Source organism: Rhinopithecus bieti, unplaced genomic scaffold, assembly GCF_001698545.2.
Source record: "Rhinopithecus bieti isolate Rb0 unplaced genomic scaffold, ASM169854v2 scaffold_35307, whole genome shotgun sequence".
NCBI classification, from domain to species: domain Eukaryota; kingdom Metazoa; phylum Chordata; class Mammalia; order Primates; family Cercopithecidae; genus Rhinopithecus; species Rhinopithecus bieti.
In genome coordinates this window covers 9635-31921 of record NW_016814940.1, presented here as the reverse complement: position 1 = coordinate 31921, position 22287 = coordinate 9635, and the positions used below count along the sequence as shown (strand labels likewise).

At 42.8% G+C, this 22287-nt stretch overlaps 1 protein-coding gene across 3 annotated transcripts in view; it reads left to right on the top strand.

Annotated features, from left to right (window-relative positions):
* The window catches only part of LOC108515619 (sorting nexin-25-like), a 107121-nt gene that overhangs the window by 78135 nt on the left and 6699 nt on the right, over positions 1–22287 (top strand). For all 3 annotated transcript variants that reach the window (XM_017852658.1, XM_017852657.1, XM_017852659.1), the window contains exon 7: positions 18357–18538. In XM_017852658.1, coding sequence (XP_017708147.1) covers positions 18357–18538 — 182 coding nt within the window. The remainder of the gene's footprint in view (positions 1–18356; positions 18539–22287) is intronic.

Here is a 22287-nt window from a genome sequence, read left to right as displayed (position 1 = left end):
TGAGAGGCAGCAACACTGCTTTCACCTGGAAGAATAGACATTCCACAAAAACCTCCAGGCCTGCTCAAGTCTCTGCCAAGGAGAGGAAGTAGAGTGCTAAAAGAACAGGGAAGAGTTGGGCCAAAGACATTAGAGCATGCTTTCAGGTTTCTCATCAGCACACAGAAGCAAAGGAAGCTTGGGCTGGGGACTTGGACCTGGACTTGCTCCCTGAGCCTGACAGAAGGTGGGAGCAAGTAGAAAGCAAATATAGGTATAGACGATGAAGAGGCACTGATTCCTCAGCTCAGCCTGTAAGGAAGCCTGTGCAAATATGTCCATTCAGCAGTGTTTACTGAGCACCTACTGAGTGGTAATGATACAGCAGTAAACAAAACCAAACCTCTGCATTCTGATTCCCCAAACTAGGCTGGGAGGAAGTTAGACAATCAACAGAAAATATGTGGTGATTTCAGATGGTCACATGTTCCTTGGAGAAAAACAAAGTTGGGATGCAGGGAGCCCTGGTAGGAAGCGCTGGTTCTGCTGCAGAGGAGGCTAATTCTGCATTCAGTTAGTGAGTTGGGAAAGACCTCACTCAGATGGTGGGCAGTGATCTGGAAGCCTTGGGGTATCTGGAGAAGGGCAGGTGCCAAATCCTGATGCAGAAACTTCCAGGGTTTATGGAAACTGATGGGGCTGAAGAAAGGGAGAGAAGCCAACCACGAGCTCAGAGAGGCGGCAGGGAACCCAGTCACAAGGGCCTGATTGGTACTGCGGGGACTTGGGATTTTACGATGAATGAGGATGTCTTTAAATGGGCTTTTGAGCTAAGGAGACTTGATCTAATGAATTCCTACAAGAGCATGGACTCTGTTCCTCTCTTTATCATTGTTCTTGCAGAGAAGATGCTTCACTTCCAGACAAATGGGTAATTGTTTGAAAGAGAACACTGCAGAGGCATGCTTTCTTCCACTGTAATCTTTTTTAGTGCCCTTCTTTGAGTTCAGTCAGCAAAATACCTTTCTTATTTTGTTATTCCATTAGTTTGCTAGGGCTGCCATTAAAAAGTGCAAGCTGGGTGGTTTAAACAACAGAAATTAATTTTCTCACAGTTTTGGAAGCTGGAATCCCAAGACCAAGGTGTCAGCAAGGTAGTTCCTTCTGAGAGCGGTGAGGAAGGACCTGCTCCAGGCCTCTCCCTGTCTGCAGATGGCCATCTTCTCCCTGTGTCTTCACATTGTCTTTCTTTTGTACCTGTCTTTCCTTCATGTCTACATTTTCTGTTCTTACAAGGATGCCAGTCATATTGCATAGGGGCCCACCTAATGACTGCATTTTAACTTGATTGACTCGGCAAAGACTCTGTCTCCAAATAAGGTCACATCCTAAGGTACTTGACGTTAGTACTTCAGCATCTGAATTTATTTTGGGAGTGCGGGAAGGACACGATTCAGCCCATAACAGTTATGTTATAGACATTCTCAGTGATGCTTGATTCTTTCGTGTCTGTTTTCCGTTTAAGCTGTCCTTGCGACTCTTTTGGATATCCTGGCTTCCTTCTGTGATTTAAGCACGGAGGAAAAGACAAACAAACTAAGCACTCTTGGGGCCTTGGAGCCGTTTTGCCTGGGACAGAAAACACTGAATACTGGTTTCATTGCTTCTCTGAGGTTACTGGTTAGCAGTGATTGTCACCGCCAGCCTCTGTGTCCGCATAGTATAATGCTGCAGTGACTTTAATCTTCCTGCTTTTTGCACAGTTAAACTGCTTAGGTAAACTCTTACTTGCTTTGTGCTTAATTCAAAATTTTAGCATGAGAATGTGTGTACATTTTTATATATAAGGACAAAGTAACTGGCGAGAATTTAGTCTTAATATGGTATATTCTGGTTGAATTTTAATTATAACTGAAGTTTTGGTTTATTGTAAGTATTAGTTTCTCTCTGCCCAAAATGATCAAAAAGGTCAGAATCTAGTTGAAAGAGAATGTATTCAAGTGCAGAAGTTGAGGACTACAGACAGGGACACACTGCCAGGCGCCTTGGGTGCTGCATAGAACAAAAGAGAGGCTCACGTTTTTAAAGAGAAAACACAAATCAGGAAAGGGGGCAATTACAAATGTTGTCAGGAATTCTCATGGGTTTACAGAAATAACATTGGTTAGTGCTTGGCTGTACATAAACTGTAATGTGTATGTATGACGTAATGTGTATGTATGACGTTTTATGACTGCTTGGCGTTAGTCTGGAGCCTGAATAGAAGTGGCTTTAAGAAGTAATTCTTTAGCTCATGGGAAAGTGTGACATGACCGCTGTTACATTCTAAATGCCTTTCTGGCCCTGATCATTTAAAGGAGCTCACATTCCTTAGGAAAAACATTTTTCTTTTGGGGAGAAGAGGGTTAATTGTGGTGAAATATACATAACAAAATTGACCATTTTTAAGTGTACAGTCTGTGACATTAATTACTTTCATACTGTTCTGTAGCCATCATTACCACCCGTCTCCAGAACTTTCCATCTTCCCAAACTGAAACTTCATACCCGTTAAACAATAACTCCACCTTCCCCACTCCCCTCAGCCCATGGCAACCACCATTCTACTTTCTGTCTCTCTGAATTTGACAAGTCTATGTACCTCATATGAGTAGAATCATACAATATATAAAAGGTTCTTCTGTCTCAATTCCTAGAGCTGCCATGGCAAAGTACCACAAACTGTCTGGCACAAACAACAAAAATGTATTCTCTCACCGTTTTGGAAGCAAGAAGTCTAAAACCAAGGCTTTGGCAGGGCCACGCTGCTTCTGAACGCGCTGGGGGAGTCTTCCGTGTCTGTGTTAGCTTTCCATGTTGCTGGCAATCCTTGGTGTTCCCCGGCCTGGAGATACATCACTCCAATCCCTGCCTCAGTCGTCACGTGATATTTTTCTCTGGTTTTGCGTCTCTGTTTTCTTAAAAGGGGCACTAGTCATATTGGATCAGGGCCCGCCCTGATTAAGCATGACTTTATCTTAACTTGATCACATCGGCAAAGACCCCATTTCCGAATAAGATCGCTTTAGTAGGTATGGGGGGGTTAGGACTTCAACGTATCTTTTTGGGAGCACAATTCAACCCACTGCATTATAACTGGCAAGTTCAAGTATAGCATTTAGTTCCCTTTCTTGTGTGTGAAAATGCTGGAAATATTTCTTTTCAGCAAGCTTTCTGACCACGTTAAGAATTTCTGCCTTTTCTCCTTTTGGGTTAATTCTGGTATCAGTATTTAGCTTTTTCTATGTTAGTCTCTTTTATGACTATAATAGGGTTCAAAGTTAGGAAAAAACGCTTTGGCAAAAAGTAGACTAGCTGGAACTATATACGTAATTCCAGCCACCACATGCCTTCGTGTCCAGAAAAAGACAGGTTCCATGGAGTCAGTGCTCTGGCAAATGGTGCGGGTCTAGTAAGAAAGAAGGGAAGCACAGTGACGAGGGGAAAAAAACTAAATTGGACTTCTTTAAAAATGAAAAACTTGGCTGAGTGTAGTGACTCTTCTATAATCCCAGCACTTTGCGGGGACCAAGGAGGGAGGACTACTAGAGGACAGGAGTTTGTTTCAGACAGAGTTTCGCTCTTGTCAGCCAGGCTGGAGTACAATGACGCAGTCTCGGCTCACTGCAATCTCTACCTCCCAGGTTCAAGCGATTCTCCTGCCTCAGCCTCCCAAGTAGCTGGGATTACAGGCACCCACCACCATACCCGGCTAATTTTTTTGTATTTGTAGTGGAGGTGGAGTTTCACCATGTTGGCCAGGCTGGTCTTGAACTCCTGACCTCAGGTGATCCGCCTACCTCCACCTCCCAAAGTGCTGGGATTACAGGCGTGAGCCACCGTGCCCGGACATGGACAGGAGTTTTGAGGCCAGCCTGGGCAACACAGAAAGACCTTGTCTCTACAAAAAAATTTTAAAATATTATCCAGGAGTGGTGGCACACACCTGTAGGCCCACTTGCTTGGGAGGTTGAGCTGGGAGGATTGCTTGAGCCCAGGAGGTCAAGGCTACAATGAGCTGTGATCATCCCACTGTACTCCAGCCTGGGTGACACAGCCAGACCCCATCTCAAAAATAAGAAATAAATGAAAAACTTACGTTTGTCAAGGGACATTATCAAGAAAATGAAAAGACAGCTCACAGAATGGAGGAAAAATATTTGCAAATCATGTATCTGATAAAGAGGTTGTATCTATAATATATAAAGAACTCTTATAACTAAGTAATCAAAAGAGCGATAACCCACTTGAAACTAACACAAGACATCACTTCATACCTTCTAGGGTAGCTAAAATGAAAGAGATAAGAACTGTTGGTGAGGATGTGGAGAAATTGGAAACCTTTCACATTGCTGTTGGAAATGGAAAATAGAAGACAATTTGGCAGTTCCTCAAAATTTTAAACATAGAATTACCATGTGACCTAGCATTTCTACTTCTAGGTGTGTACCCCAGAGAAATGAATTTGTATCTCCACAAAAAACTGGAATGTTTATAGTAGCATAATTTATAATAGACAAAAATTGGAAACAACCAAGTCACCATCAACAATGCATAAACAAAATATGGTATATCTAGACAATGGAGTATTATTCAACAAGAAAAAGGAATAAACTTTGAAAACCTTACGCCAGGTGAAAGACACCAGAAGCAATAGAGCACATATTGCGTGATTTCATTTATATGAAATGTCCAGAATAGGCAAATCTATAGACAGAAAGCAGTTCACTTTCAGAAAGCAGGTCATTTTCCAGTGTATGTTGCTAAGATGTCTTGATGTAATATTTACATTATATTTTTATGTATTTATTTTTTGAGACAGAGTCTCACTCTTTAGCCCAGGCAGGAGTGCAGTGGCACGATCTCGGCTCACTGCAAGCTCCACCTCCTGGGTTCACACTATTCTCCTGCCTCAGCCTCCCCGGTAGCTGGGACTACAGGCGCCCACCACTATGCCTGGCTAATTTTTTTTTATTTTTAGTAGAGACGGGGTTTCGTTGTGTTAGCCAGGATGGTCTCAATCTTCTGACCTCATGATCTGCCCGCCTTGGCCTCCCAAAGTGCTGGGATTACAGACGTGAGCCACCGCACCTGGCCCATATTCATAATTTTATAGTAATGAAAACATTTCAAAATACTGCCATGAGGGATTGCAGCACTAACAGAGTTAGAAAAACAATGTAAAACACAATTGTTTATAAACAGAAAATGAAAAAATAGATAAATGATGAAGACTTTAAAAAATATCTTTGGAGTATTCCAACTAGGAGGCTGATGCACCAAGTAGGAATAAGGTATTGAAATCTAGGACCTGGATAATGCTCGTGAAAAGGAAGGGATTGATCAGGAAGATCATGAAGGACAACACCATGCTTAGCGACTCGCGGAAGGTGGAACAAAGGATCCAAGACAATGATCGTGCCAGTGCGATCTGCTGACTTTACAGAGGAGGGAACAGCTGTCAGTTAGTCTAAATCACTTTGATCAAAAGAAGTAAGCATCAAGCACGCATAAATGCAGCTCAAAACACTTTGCTCAGCGAGGTCATCTCTTCTAGTCAATGTGTCCCATTCCTGCGGGTTGATGAGATCAAGTTTGGGGTATAAAAGAAAAAGCCTTAGCACAGGAATTTGGGGGCCTTGGTTCAAGTTCACTTGTGCTGCTAGCTTCCTGATGGAATCTGCACACGTCATTTTATTTCTCCAGGACTCAATTTTTTTCATCTTTAGATTGAGTGCTCTAGATAATCATAAAGGGTTCTCAGTGAAGATGTTGAAAGAGTCAGGGGTTACGTAGGGATTTGGTCTTGGACATCTTGGATTTGGGGCAAGAGGGGCATAGGAAAGTCCTCATTTGGCATTTCTAAGCTGGGATTCATGCTGTGGAGAGAGAACAACCCTGAAGAGAAATATTTGGAAGTTACCATTATAGAGACAGTAGTTAATAGTCTTCTGTTTCTGCTCTTTCCAAGTCAAGTTTCAGTAAAGCTGATGCTGCTGCATTATTAGAGCAGGACAATGTATTAACAATCTGAAGTGACTTCTGCTAACTCATTATACCATCTGTTGTCTCCCCATTAAAATTTATATGTAGGTGCTTTCAATTTTAAATAATTAAGTTATAAATTAGTGCAGATACTTTTTTTAAAGAAAAAATAAGAACAAATTTAGCATTCCTCCTTGTCCTTTTTCTTTTAACTCAGTATGAGTAACTTATTGGATGTTACAGGAAGTCATTCTTGTATTTCTGTGATCTTTGGAGTTTTGAGGTATGGCTGGCAAATAAAAGTCTAATTTATAGAATGCTTCTAGATAGCTGCATTAAAAATAGCTATGTCATTGTTTCTCAGATTGACCTTCCCTTTAATTTATTTCAGTAAGAATGTGTTTCCCCCCTCCCATAAAAGTCATTAAAGAAAGGTAAATTTTTAGCATTAAAAAATCTCCCTGGCCGGGCACGGTGGCTCAAGCCTGCAATCCCAGCACTTTGGGAGGCCGAGACGGGCGGATCACGAGGTCAGGAGATCGAGACCATCCTGGCTAACACGGTGAAACCCCGTCTCTACTAAAAATACAAAAAACTAGCCAGGTGAGGTGGCGGGCGCCTGTAGTCCCAGCTACTCGGGAGGCTGAGGCAGGAGAATGGCGTAAACCCGGGAGGTGGAGCTTGCAGTGAGCCGAGATCTGGCCACTGCACCCCAGCCTGGGCGACAGAGTGACGACTCCGTCTCAAAAAAACCAAAAAAAAAAAAATCTCCCCAAAATATAATTGTTGAGTTGTTTTTTTGGAGATCTTTGCATCTTGGAGGTAATGTGATCTAGTGAAAATCAGACAAAGAACCAGAGAAAAGTAAGTCGTAAGTAATTTTGTTTCCAATGTTCTTTCTCCTTATTGTTGCGTTCTTTTTTATAAGTGGGAAACTGAGGAAGTTTAAAAGAAGAATGAACAGATGGATGATCCTAGGAATGTTTAGTATTCAGCCTAGAGATGGGAACTTTATTTGTGAATGTAGTGTATATTAATACACACACAATATAAATATGGTTTTGTTCCATATAAAGATGTTTCTGGTGAGTCCTTTTTTTGGAGACAGGGTCTGGCTTTGTCACCCACACTGAAGTGCAGTGGTGCAATCACAGCTCACTGCAGCCTTGACCTCCCGGATTCAAGCGATCGCTTCCCGAGTAGCTGGGATGACAGGTGCACACCACCGCGTCCAGCTCGTTTTTGTATTTCTGTAGAGATGGGGTTTCACCACATTGCTCAGGCTGATCTCAAACTCGTGGGCTCAATCGATCTGCCCACCTCAGCCTCTCAAAGTGCTGTAATTAATCTGAGCCACCACACCTGGCCTGGCAAGTCTTTTTGAATCGTAATTGATATTGTGATGTAAGAGATGATATGCAATTGTGAAAATACTTTGAGGATTTATTTTTTTTTTGACTTTTTTTTATTTTTTATTTATTTATTTTTTAATTATACTTTAAGTTCTAGGGCCTTTGGGTATATACGCAGTAGTGGGACGGCTGGGTCATAGGGTACATCTAGTTCTAGATCCTTGAGGACTGGTTCCCTGGTGATGCTCGTGCTGCCTGTGCGGGAATCACACTGAGAACCACTGCTGCAGGTGATGCCGAGCCGCTGATAGATTCACATTTGCCTTTAGTACCCAACTTCCTAGCTCTTTATTTAGAACTAGACAGAACAGCTGGAGTAGTTGAGAAATGGTCTTTTAAAATCAGCTGGCCAAGTGTAGGAATTCTAGTAGTTATGGGACATAAACCAAATTTCCCCTGCAGTTTGATGTGAATGAACCCAGCACATCTCCCTTTAAAGCTTTCTTCTCTGCTGTTCTGAATCCTGAAATGTTATCAAGCATATATACGGTGATTCAAGAGTCACGTTCATTCAGCTTACTACAGCAAAGAACATGAGGTTGATTTGAGTGCACTGGAAACTGCTGTGTATAAATAGTACACACTTGGGAGTGATACACTCAGGGTACAGATCAGGAGGTTTGCCTTTTTACTCACTTTTAAAAATTGTACATCTTACCCAAGTGTAATTAAAGTTTTTAAAGAGTGTAACTAGTTTTACAATTTAATATATCAATTAGAACTGTAGAATATGTAGAATATGTGTGTGTACATACACAAACACATAGACACTGTTACTTGCTGATAAGAATCATAATGATTTCCATTAGGAATTTTTTTTTTTTTTGAGACAGAGCCTCTGTCACCCAGGCTGGAGTACAATGGCACGATCTCAGCTTACTGCCACCTCTGCCTCCAGGGTTCCAGTGCTTCTCCTGCCTCATTCTTCCAAGTAGCTGGGATTACAGGCACCTGCCACCATGCCCAGCTAATTTTTTTTTTTTTTTTTGTATTTTTAGTGGAGATGGGGTTTCACCCTGCTGGCCAAACTGGTCTCAAACTCCTGACCTCAAGTGATCCACCCGCCTCAGCCTCCGAAAGTGCTGGGATTACAGGTGTGAGCCACGAGGCCCGGCCAGGAATTCTTTTTTTAATGATATTATGTAGCTTCTTTGTCCATTTTAGAATGTAAAGGTTTCCCTGCCTGAAAGAAGAGAGCTGGCTAATCTATGGACTCTTGTGGACTTCTCAGGGTCTTTTCTAATGTTTTGATGTGATCTGATTTTCTAGCATTGCAGTGAAGTGATACAAACTATTCCACATTTATGAATGACCTAAACTCATAGAATATCCTGCTATGATTTGAATATTTGTGTCCCCCAAAATTCATATGTTGAAACCTAATCACCAAGATGATGGTATTACAAAGTGGGACTTTTGGGAGGTGATTGGATCATGAGGGTTTCACCTTCATGCATGGTATTAATGCCTGTGGTATTATGATTATTGTGATACACACACACACACACACACACACACAGGTTTTCTTCCATGGTTCCTGGCTCGTAACTCACATAGCCCTTGTTGTAGTGTTTTATTGTAATGTTGGGGCACTTTAGGCCTCAGAAGCAGACCTCAGGAAACCACATCTCTCTCTCTGACCTTTTCCTACCCTCCTTTCACCTGCCCAAGGCAGGACTGTCATCCGGTTATGGATCATAAGACCCTCATTCCAAAGAGGGTCCTGCCCCATACCACGAAAGAAGAAATGCTACACAGAAGAGGCCAAGAAGAATCTAAACAGGTGGGCCTTGCTGGGTGTCCCCCTCAGTCTGTTAGTATTAGATCACACCCCTTCTGTCCAATCACATTTCAACACAGTTGTCTTCAGTCCTGCCTATCCACCGAAGCCTCCATAAAAGGCCTAATGACCGTGTTCAAGGAGGTTCCTGGAGGGTGACACACCCAGCGAGGTCATGGAAGCTCTGCGCCCCTTCCCCCATACCTTGCCTTGTGCATCTCTTCATCTGTATCCTTAGTCAACCTTTTCCTTTTTTTTTTTTTTTTTTTTGTTGAAACAGATCTCTCTCTGTTGCCCAGGCTGGAGTGCAGTGGTGCAATCTCGGCTCACTGCAACAACCTCTGCCTCCCAGGTTCCAGTGATTCTCCTGCCCTATTCTGCTGAGTAGCTGGGATTACAGGCACCTGCATTGTGCGTCTCTTTGTCTATATCCTTAGTCAGACTTTTTATTACTTTTTTTTTCTTTTTTGAGACAGAGCCTCTCTCTGTTGCCCAGGCTGGAGTGCAGTGGCACGATGTAGGCTCACTGCAGCCTCCTCCTGGGTTCAAGTGATTCTTGTGCCTCAGACTCCTGAGTAGCTGGAACCACAGGCATGTACCACCACGCTTGGCTAATTTTTGTATTTTTAGTAGAGACAGGGTTTCACCATGTTGCCCAGACTGGTCTCGAACTCCTGACATCAAGTGATCTGCCCGCCTCGGCCTTCCAAAGTGCTGGGATTACAGGCATGAGCCACCATGCCTGGCCCTTAGTCACACTTCTTTATTTTTATTTTTTGAGACGGAGTCTTGCTCTGTCACCCAGGCTGGAGTGCATCAGTATGATCTTGGCTCATTACAAACTTGGCCTCCTGGGTTCCAACGATTCTTCTGTAATCCCGGGTAGCTGGAATTACAGGTGCCCATCACCAACCACACCCAGCTAATTTTTGTATTTTTTTTTTTTTTTTTTTAGTAGAGACAGGGTTTCACCATGTTGGTTAGACTAGTCTCAAACTCCGGACCTCAGATGATCCCCTTGCCTCGTCCTCCCAAAGTGCTGGGATTACATCGTCAGACTTTTTATAATAAACTGGTAAACACAAGTCAGAGTTTCCCTGAGTTCTGTGAGCTGTGGTAATGAATTAATCAAACTCAAAGAGGGGCCTGTGGGAACCCTGACCTGAAGCTGGTTGATCAGAAGTTCTGGAGGCCTAGACTTGCAACTAGTGTCCTGTAGCGGGGCAGTCTTGTGGACTGATCCATCTGCCTGTGGGATCTGACACTGTCTTTAAATGGAGAACACTGGAATTGAATTAGAGGACACCCAGCACTAGCTTGGTGTTTGGGGAAAAAACCTCCACACGTTTGGTCACAGAAGTCTTTGGTATTGATTGTTGTGGTGTGAGAGCAAAGGAAAAATGCAGTTGGAGTTGGTTTTTCCTTGCAGTGCCCTTATGAAAGAGGCCTCAGAGACTGCCTTGCACGTTCCACCATGTGAGGTTGTGGTGCGGAGACGCCGACTCTGCCAGCACCTTCTCGTGGACTTCCAGCCTCCAGAGCTGTGCGGAGTAAATGTCTGTTGTTCATATGCCACGCAGTCTGTGGTGTTCTGTTCGAGCCGACTGAGTGGATTACGACCAGTTCTCAGGCTGTTTCCCTGCCATTGCCCCAAGGGCTCTTGCAAGGGTTCCTCCCTGCCCAGTCCTTGAACCTCCAGCACTACCTCCAGTGCCTGCCGTCCCTTCCCCACTGTCACCACCTGGCCCTCACCCATTCCCTGCCTGAAGGACTACGGGCTCGGGCACTTCCGTTGCGCTTGCTGTAGTCTCATGAGTTTATAACCAACTCTACTCGCCCTCTCTCCCCCAGGAGAACTTCAGTCCTCATAGACTCTAACACCTGCATTTTATACAAATAAAGCTGATGTCCAGGGATGTTAAACAACTTACCTGGTTTGAATAGAACTAGTTAGTCACACGCTAATCCGACACAAATCCAGAACTTGAGCCCAAGTCTCCTGAGTTTCGTCCTGGGCTCCTGCTCACAACAAACATTGTACGGGGTCAGATCTGAGTTCCCAAATCTGCTCAACTCACAGTGCCAATTTGGGAACAGGGTTCTGCTTGCAATTTTATATGTGGATTTAATTGCTATATTATTCCTTTAAAAACATATTGCAAGCCTGTTGGAGGGCCTTAAACCAACGGGAGTGCTAGGAGTTCCAGCACCGAGACATTAAAGGAAGGCAAGCCAGGGCACACAGTGGGCACACCCTGGTCGGGCTGCACAAAGTCCGTACGTCTCTGTACTCGTCTCCATCATAAAGTGAGTGGTTCCGCCATCAACTCCTGTGCGATTTCTGCTATTCCTCAAATATACTGTCCACTGAAGTGGAGTGGCACATTAGACTATGGAATCTCAGGGTTCAGTGTGATAAAAGAAGCCCATTTGTTCCTTCAAAAAAGGACATACCAGCCTCAGGTTGAAAAGTAAGGCAAATATTTTTTGAGTTCCTTAGCAACCATTGAGGTGATTTCTAGATAATTTTGAAGAAGTTTGTGGTGATTGGTAACTACTGAGAATTGCTGCCAGTTTTGTGTTAAGAGGTCAAGTACCATTTCTCACTTCGAATCTTGACTAGTCCCTAAGTAAATATATACCTGTTTCTTGAACCCTTCTGTCAAGAGGATTTAGTAAAACTTCTATTTACTTACTTATATTTGAGAGACATAGTCTCACTCCGTTGCCCAGGCTGGAACATAGAGATGTGATCATAGCTCACTGTGACTTCAAACTCCTGGCTTTAGTGATCACGGCTCACTGCAGCCTCAACCTCCTGGGCTCAAGTGATCCTTCTGCCTCAGCCTCCTGAGTAGCTAGGACTACAGGTGCCTAGCTAATTTTTAAACTTTTTTTTTTTTTTGAGATGGAATTTTGCTGTTGTCGCCCAGACTGTAGTGCAATGGTGCGATCTCGGCTCACCGCAACCTCCACTTCCCATGTTCAAGCTATTCTCCCACCTCAGCCTCCTGAGTAGCTGGAAATACAGGCGTGTGCCCCCACACCTGGCTAATTTTGTATTTTTAGTAGAGATGGGGTTTCTCCATGTTGGTCAGACTGGTCTCCAACACCCGACCTCAGGTGATCTGCCCGCCTCGGCCTCCCGAAGTGCTGGGATTACAGGCATGAGCCACCACATCTGGCCTAATTTTTTTTTTTTAGAGAGACAGAGTCTTGCTGTGTTGCCCAGGCAGGTTTTAAACTCCTGTCCTCAAGCCATCCTCCCACTTCAGCCCTGCACAGTGCTGGTATTACAGGCATGAGCCACCACATCCAGCCTAAAACTTTTATTTGAATGTACAAGAAAGACTCAAAAGCTGGTTAATCTGTCAGTGCACATACAGTTGAGGACTGGAGAACCAACATTTGCTAGGGAGGAAGTCTCTATTCCATACCTCGATTGTCTGCATTTCACGGGCAGACCTGAGCATCCTGGGCAGAGGAGAGAAGAGAGCCCATGTTGAGGAGTGAGGGAAGGGGAAGGAGGGTGCAGCCTCGTCCTCTGTTTGCTCTAACCTCCTTGTTAGAGCAGCAGGCTGTACCTCTGTATCAGCACTACTAAGTGGGGCCAGGTGGAGGGTAGGAGGTGGCAGTTTTGTTCCCCAGGGGACATATGACAGTAGTCTGGAGACATTTTTGGTTGTCATCTCTGGGGCAAGGGATGCTACTGGCATCTAGTGGTAGGGGCCAGAGATGCTGTTAAACATCCTGCAATACACAGGATAGCCCCCCACAGCTAAGAACTATCCTGCCCAAACTGTCAGTAGTGCCAAGGTTGAGAAACCCTGCCCTGTATTATCTGTTAAATCCCTCAGTGAGTCTGCTGAGGGTGCTGCCATTATGATATGCCCTGGAACATGATAGCATGTTATGAGGGAAGGAAAGTATTCTACTGTTGTTGTTTTTCTTTTTTGATACCTGAAAACCACAGTGGCGCCATTTTAATCCAGTTGTTCTATTTCTAGAGTCATCAGTTTGCACTTTAAGTTCCTTTGCTGTCTGCTGCCTTATTAGAGATCACATCTAACAGTTGTGAGATGTTGGTGTTTTCGTTTTACTGCAAGCCACTTCACTTGCTTAAGGAAGAATTATGTCATGGGCAGGGGATTTGTAGTGAAAAGCATTTCTGTGATGTTATTCATAAGTCTGTTGTAATGTCTTTGTAGCCAAAAGAGTTTACCTAATGTCTAATCTAAATGTCTTTTTCATTAAATGAACCCGAATTCACCCATTTCCTTCTGCTCTGATCTCGGTAGAACCTAGACTGTCTAGAAGGAAAAACAGTAAATGTTTGAACTAATTGCTTTGGAATATTACAGGTTAGTGCAAAAGTAATTGCGTTTTTTGCCATTAAAAGTAATGGCGAAACCCGTGATTGCTTTTGCACCAACCTAACATCATGTGTGTGTTCATCTTGGCACCAGTTTAAAGACCCACTGCCATCCGGTGTTTCACTGGCCACTTCTTTTTCAAGCTAGATTAAATGTTGTGTGATTAACCCAGTTTCTAACAATGCACAGTATTACTACTTAAGACTCTGTAGAGAGACAGCCACATAACACTGGCGTGAGCTGGGTCACGGGGTGTTGTCACACACCCGCTCGCCTGTACTTTTCTTGACGTGAATATTTCTTGGATGAATGGGTTTTAAGGCTACAAAGAAATGTATTCATCGGCATCACTGGATTTACAAGGATTTTTGCATGCCAGCAGCACGGGATGCATGAGCTCCACGTTAGTCCTTTAGCTCTGAATGTGGCACAAATTAACAGAACCGTCTAAGCAACAAGCTGCTGTTGCATTTGTTAGCAACAAGCTTTGTGATGAGACAATGGCATTGTGTTGCCCATCAGCAAACAGAGCACATTCACGTGAGCAAGCCACATTCAAGCAGAGCACCAGAACATTCTTCCCAGCCTTGCAGCTGGGTTTTAGGGAAAGGTTATTCTCTTTCTTACTTGTCTTTGGAATTTTCTTCTAGGTTTTGTCCTTTTAGAAAGGCTTTTTAAGCTTTGGGTTAAAAGAACGTAGAGGTTGATAAATGGGTGTCAGTTTCCTCCTGTATCTCTTTCTCTCTCTCTCTTTATTAACATGTTTTAACCCCAAATTAAAATTGAGGTCTAGGTTTGTTTTATAAATAAGAGGCAACTTGAGCCCCGGAATTTTTAGAGTAACTTAAACATTATATACAAACTATGAAGTTTAAGGGTATATGTTTAAAAGTAAAAGTTATCTTGAAAATTAGGTCTTCCAAGCACGTATTTCCTTGGATACACCCACAAAACAACTTACTTTGCAATAGACTAATTTTGGGGCAAACTACATTTACCTTCATCCTCCCACAAAGGAGTCTCTGAAATACTATTTTTTTCCTGTTGAGATAAATGCTAAATTAGTGAGTATTTAGGCAGGTCCTGTCTGTTGGCCAAGCATAACACAAGTTTAGAAACCATTATTGAAGTAAATGAAAAGGGGATGAAAAGATGTCTGATAATACCTGACAGATCATCTTGAACAAGGCCATGTATTGACCTGAGGCCTGCCTGTGGCCCTTTGTGTTCAGTACAAGAAAAGCTGCTTCTGATAAAACTGTTTTATGGTACTGTGTCTTAAGTTTTTTCAGCTAATTTGTGCAGCCTCCCTGAGTACTATGTTGTGCATTTGCACATTTGACTAAGTGGGACTTGAGAGAGGTAATGACCATCCTAGGGAACCGGATGGAGGTCTCCAGCTGGGAGGATGTGTGAACCATTACTTAGACTGCTCTCAGGGAAACCAAGAGACAAAACGCAAATGCTCTTTTATCATTGGTAGTTTCAAATCTAGGTGAGGTGTGCGCTGACTCACCTCCAGAGAGGATACTTTCACCTGCCCAGATATGTAGTTACCATGCCTAGGGAGAAACATTCTGTTTCTCTAGCGGTCCTCTGGGCCCTGAGCATTCCTGGCAGTCCGGCTGAGCGCCTCTGCTTTGCATGAGAGATTCCACACTGCCCCCTTTCCTCAGGCCTCTGATCACTCAGTCTTTCACCCCCTCACTCCACACAGACGACCTTGCTCTCTACTTGCACAAAACTAAATCCATATGAAGGGAACTGCTCTGGCATCTAGCCATGTCTGCAAACTTCCTCATACCCAATGTCCACCTGCTCTGCCTTCCATGTTACTGCAGGGGAGGAGGTGGCCTTTCTCCAAAGCTGATCTCTGATCTCTTCACCTGTCTTCTGGATACCATTCCTTGTCTGTCACCTTTCTCAACTTCTATTTATTTATTTATTTTGCTCTGCTGCTCAAGCTGGAGTACAGGATCATCACTCACTGCAGCCTCAAATTCCTGGACTCAAGTGAACCTCCCTCCTCAGTCTCCTGAGTATCTGGGACTACAGACACGCACTGCCACACCTAGCTAAGTTTTTAAAAAACTTTTTGTGGAGATGGGGTTTTGTTATCTTGCCCAGGCTGGTCCCAAGCACCTGCCCTCAAGTGACCCTGTTGCCTCAGCCTCCCAAAGTGCTGGGATTACAGGTGAGAGCCACCATGCCTGGCCACACCTCTCTTTACTTTTTACTGATTTCTTCTCATCAGCATTAAAACCAGCTCAATTCTGTCTCACTTAAAACAAAAACATCCTTCCCTCACCCCAGCCCTTGCCTTTAGGTATATACACAGCCAGCCTGTTCTCCACAAGGTGTAATACCCAATGTTTAGTCATTTTTTTTACAAATTAATTTTGTATGAGTATTTTGCTTTTGCTTTAAATGATGTGTCAACTTAAGGAAACAAACCCTTGTTACTGGTTTTAAATTTTTAAAAATATTTGCTTGAGGTGGCATAACTTGTAAGTAACAGAGCCAGGATTCTAACCTAACTCCAATTGCAGACTCTTTTGAAAGCTCTCCACTGGATTTGACCTGGGGGTCCCTAGTGATCTTGGCAACAGCAGATTTGGTGGAGGGAGGGTTAGAAGCCAGATGGGAGTCCTTGAAGAGTAGGAGTTGAGGATGCTCACCCTCTTTCTTTCCTCCTCAGCCCCAAATTCTAGAAAGAACACAGTACCTGATACATATTAGCAAAATGTAGCATTTGAGAGTTCATTGATCCATTCAACTCCTGATTAATGAGTATCTCCTGTGCTGCCAGGCACTGTTGTAGGTGCTGGGGATATAGCAGTGTATAAAGAGATAAACACCTACTTTTATGAGGATATATTTGCAATCTCCCTTGTCAGCTTCTCTTTCCCCTTACTCTTAAGGGTAAGGTGTATCTCAGTTGTGTCTAGGATTATTTGTTTCCTCCTGGGTTGTCTCACACATTCCCGTGATGTCATTTACTGTCCCAAAGCTGAATGTTTCTGAACTCTAGACCTTCTCTCTCCATTTAGGTAGCTCAGAAGCCCGCAGACTCATTTTGCCTGTTTGTCTTTTACTGTGTAACAAACTACCCTAAAATATAGTGTCTTTAACACCAGTCACTTATTTTGCTCATGAAGCTGCAATCTGGGCAGGGTTTGGAAGTAATGACTGTATCACGTGACGTCAGCTGGAGTGGCTTGACTGGGGTGGGACAGTTTACTTTCAGGATGGTGTACTCACACGGTGCCTCATTGGTTCTGAATATGAGCTTGAGATCTCAGCCAGAGCTGTGGTCCAGGGAGCCCTGGTTCCTCTCCATATAGATCTCTCCAAGGACTGATGGTTGAGGCTTCCTCAAAGCATAGAAGCCTCAGGACAGGTGAGCCACACATAGTGACCCAGAGCTCCAAGTCCTTGGTCTTTTATGATCTAGTCTTGGAAGTCATAGCATCCTTTCCATCATAATCATGACCCCAACCAGATTCAACAAAAGGAAACATATATTCTACTTGTCAGAGGGAGATTGTCAGAGGGACATTGTAAAAAGAGCATGTGAGATGTAAGGCATTGCAGGCGTTTTTGGAAAATATCACCTGCCACATTGTCCAGAGTTGCGTTAGCATCTTCCACAAACCTTTTTCTCCAGTGTTTCTAGCTTAGTAATTGGCCCCACCATCCCCCTGGCTGCTCATGTTGGAAACCTAGGAGCCATATTTGATACCTTTTAATTCCTCAGCAACCTGCCCTCTACCCTGCCCAGCCAGTCACTGGGTCCTGACATCCTCTTGTCCTCTCTACTGGCCTGCCGTAACCCAGGTGTAGGCCATCATTATCTCCCTCCTCATTTGGACTGCAGTGGTCTTCCAGCTTGTCCTCCTCCTAGCAGTCTTCCTTCTTCCAGCCTATCTTTTATCCTGCTTCCTATGCAATCATTAAAGATACAAATCCATTTATGGCACACTCCTGCTTAAAACCCATTAAAGCCTCTCAGTACTCTTGGTCTAGAGATCAGAGTCCTTTCTCTGGCCTGAAAGGCTGTGCACCTCGTGGCTCCTGCCAGCATCAGAGTTATTTTGGATCTTCTGGCTCCTTTTGCACCTGCTCTAACGGCCTTCTTTCAGTTCCTTGAAAGCTCTGTTCTCTTTCCTGCCTGTTTCTCACTTTCACACTCGCTATTCTTTCTGTCTGCCATACTCTACTCATTATTCATGTTTGTTTAAATATAATTTCCTCAAAGAAACCTGAGTTAGAATATTCTGTTAAACAGTTCATGGTATCTGCATATTTTCTTCATAGCCTGTGTTACAGGTGCTTGGATTCCTCTCTGGATTTCTTACTTGCTAGACTCTAAAAGGTCCATGAGGGCCAACAATTGGTCTTCAATCTCAAAAGCCTAGCAAGTGTCTTGACACATAACTAGCACTCAGTACATGCTTATGAATGAGTGTTTGTACGTACACATTCATATAAAGATGTTAAAGGATCCACACAGAGATGTGTGAGTGGATTTGTACCGAGGTTTTTTTAAAAAAATGTTTTACCCTTGGGTAAGATTTGTCAGTGGTATATTTGGAAATTATATTTAGAAATGATTAGCATTTGTATTTGGGAGTATGTGTATGTATTTATTGTGGATTCTGTTCTGTTATTTTGTTTAGTATCCACTTGGTTCAGAATGCCCACAGCAGACACTGATCTAGTTCTGAATCGCTCTGTCCTTTCATGCCTTGTCCTCTGACCAGGTACTGTTCCTCACTCCTATTCAAGGTAAAGAAACTGCGGCAATGAAAGCTGATCTCCTGAGGGCCAGGAACATGAAGAGGTACATCAACCAACTGACTGTGGCAAAGAAGCAGTGTGAGAAGAGAATCCGAATCCTGGGAGGCCCTGCCTATGACCAGCAAGAGGATGGGGCCCTGGATGAGGGGGAAGGGCCTCAAAACCAGAAGGTAGAACTTTACAGTTTCTTGTTTTGACCCTACCAAGTTTATTATAAATGCTGATAAAACTACATATAAAGACCTTCACCTTTTTAATATTGAACTTAGACATGTGTGCCATAACTACACACTTACATATTTGCTTTATGAGTCAAGGAGCTATATTCCTTGGTGTCTTTGACTTCTGTGGGTGGTAATAGGTATGATAGATAGGCATCGGGTGTGTGCGTGTGTGTATATTTTTCCATTTCCCCTTTGTCCTGCCCAGAGGACCCGGAAGAGCATATTTATACTTACAAGAGTCCAGTCAAGTTTCCCATTATCAATTGATGAGAAATAACCACCTATGAAGTAGGAGGCATCTTTCAATTATTTTACTTAGCTCTTGCCACAATATTATGAAATTCCTACTTGATATCTTCATTTTTCAGGTGATGAAATGGTGAATTTACGTATCTTACCTAAAACCACATAGATAGGAAAAGGTAGAACTAGATAAAAATCCAGATCTGGTTGGTTTGCAAATCTGAGTGCTTTCTCACTGAAACATAACCTCTCTCTGACTGTTTTTGTACTGTCAAACTTCAGGCTGTCTGTCAATACCAACCAAATCACGGAGCTTAGGGAAGTGTTTTAACCCTACCTCAGTACCTATCCTAACTCTGAAGGACCAAACTTGTCTTCCAAGACCTGGAGCATGCTAAGATAGAAGGAAGCAGCCACATGACCCGCCCTGGAGCTTAGCTGTGCCATGGAAGGAACAGGACCTCAAAGCAGATGCCAGACTCCTCTCCTGTAGTGTGTCCTTTAGCTACAAAGAGGCCAACATTGGTATAATGTAACTCAGACCACAGCCTCTAACCTCACTTGTTCTGATTTTCAGTCTCTTGATTCTTTCCTGTGTAGCTCTCGGTTCTACTTCAGCTACTCATCTGTGATGTTCCCCTGCCTCCCTGTTCCAATGATAAGCCTTGACTTTCTTGCTTGTTTCTGGCTAGTCTCCGCTAGAGCCTCTGCAGGAAGGGCCAGCCCCAGCATGGGCCAGGGTTCTGCAGCATCTTACACAAGTGGTGCAAGTGCAGCTCCAAGGAACTCTTGTTTTTATAGAGAGATCCTCTAACCACAGGAAGTCTGTTGATTTTACTATTAGCAAAATAAAATAAAATTTTTGAGATATTGGCTTTGTGTTCTAGATGGAAACGTAACATTTTGGTGAATCAGAGAGATGGTAGATTTGACAGGTTGAATATTGCCCCCTTCCTCCTCCTTATTAGCTTTTTGTTTTGGGGCTCTTGGATTAATTTCTAGTCATATTTTTATCATAGATGAGATCTTTGTCTTATGTCCCATTCATTCATTCAACAGACATTTATTGAGGGCCAACAATATCTCAGTTACAGTGCTAGGTACTAGGATTAAAAATAAATAAGACAGAATCCCTGCTCTCACAGAGTCCCATGTAATTATAAAATGAAAAGGTAAGTGATCCAGTAGAAATATGAGATAAATACCTAGGAGAAGTGCATAATGGCTTGCTACCTAGTCAAAAGATGATATGCTTTTAGATGTGTGGTACAGGAAGATCTCGAGAAAGATAATGGAAACTCGTTTTAGGAGAATTAAATGTGATTACAGTGCAGGTTGTCTGTCCGGCAGTGTCTACTAGAAGTAGACTTAATCCAGAGTGCCAGATCCATTTTTGATTCATTCTTTTCAGACATTCAGGAAAAGAGAAACTCATTTCTATTGCGGTAATTCATCCTCAGAGTAAAACCATTTTCTCTAGTCTTCAGGATGGAAGGCTAAGATGAGGCAGAATTCCAATAGTTTTAGTCATTTGCGATTTGAAAGGTAAGACTTTGGTTAGTTTGGGGCAATTCTGATGTCTTCATGAGTGGGAAGAAAACTTTTGCTATGACCTAATCATATCTGATCCAGAAGAATTACCATTAACTTTATTTCAGAATTTCAGCTTCCAAATCAGGTTAATCCTCCAATTAAAATAAAGATTCAGAGTGAATTTTTAAAAAGGCAAGACAGTTATATGTTGCTTACAAGAAACTAAACATAAAGGCACAGATAGGTTGGAAGTATGAGGGAAAAAGACATGTGAATACTAAGCATAAGAAGTCTATAGTAGCTACTGTGAATGTCAGACAAAACAGACTTCAGAACAAGGAGTAGAACCGGAGATGAAGAACATTTCATTATGTTAAAGGAGTCAGTTCATCAGGAAGATATGATAATCAGATGTTCTTAATCAATAGGGAGACCTTGAGAGTGTACATGAAGCAAAACCTGACAGAAATGAGAAAAAATTTCACAAGTATAGTTGGAAATGTTACCATTCCCCCTCAGTAATATCAGTAATAGGAAGATCTGGAAAATTCCCAAATATTTGGAAATACAAGTAGCATATCTAAATAAGGCTTCCATCAAAGAAGAAATTATAAGGAAAATTAGGAACTATTTTCAATGGAGTGAATATGCAATATATCAATTATTTGTGGGATATATTATGATATATATATATAGTGGGATATATTATGATATATATATTGTGCAGTTAAAGCAGCACTTAGAGGAATTATATACAGTTGGCCTTGAACAATGTGGGGGTTAGGAGTGCTGACCCTCCCCTGAGCAAAAATTCACATATAACTGTAGAGTCTTCAAAAGTTTAACTACCCATATCCTACTATTAACCAGAAGCCTTACCAATAACAGTCAGTTAACACAGATCTTGTATATGTATTATGTACTGTACTGTTACAATAAAGTAGGCTATAAAGAAAATGAAAATGTTACTAAGAAAATCATAAGGAAGAGAAAATATTTTTGCTACTCACTGGAAGTGGATCATCACATGAAGGTGATCATCCGCATCATCTTCACGTTGTCTAGGCAGAGGAAGAGGAAGAAGAGGGGTTAGTCTTGCTGTCTCAGGGGCGGTAGATGTGGAAGAAAATCTTGTACAAGTGGACCTGTGCAACTCAAACTGATGTTGCTCAAGGGTCAACTGTACTTCTTAATGCTTACAGCAGAAGAGAAGAAGGGTGTGAAATCAGTGATCTAATCTTTTAAGAAGCTGTAAATTGACCCAGTGAGGGGGCTCATGCCTGTAATCCCAGCACTTTGGAAGGCGAAGACAGGAGGATCGCTTGAGGCCAGGAGTTAGAGACCAGCCTGGGCAACATAACAGGACTCCCCTCTCTACAAAACAAAGAAAACTTAAAAAAAAATTTTTAAAGAAGCTGTAAATAAAAACTAAAATAACTAGAAGGAAGGAAAGCGAGAAGGTATGAATTACCAATATTAGGAATGAAATAGGACATCACTACAGATGCTACATACATTTAAAGGATGCTAAGGGAATAATGTGAACAACTTCAAGCCAATAAATTTGACAATTTAAATGAAATAGACAAATTCCCTGGAAGACACAAATTACCAAAACTGATTCAAAAAGAAATAGCGGCCGGATGCAGTGGTTCACGCCTGTAATCCCAACACTTTGGAAGGCTGAGGTGGGTGGATCATGAGGTCAAGAGATTGAGACCATCCTGGCCAACTTGGTGAAACCCTGTCTCTACTAAAAGTACAAAAATTAGCCAGGCATGGTGGTGGGCATCTGTAATCCCAGCTACTCGGGAGGCTGAGGCAGGAGAATCGCTTGAACCCGGGAGGTGGAGGTTGCAGTGAGCCGAGATCACGCCATTGCACTCCAGCCTGGGTGACAGTGAGACTCCATCTCAAAA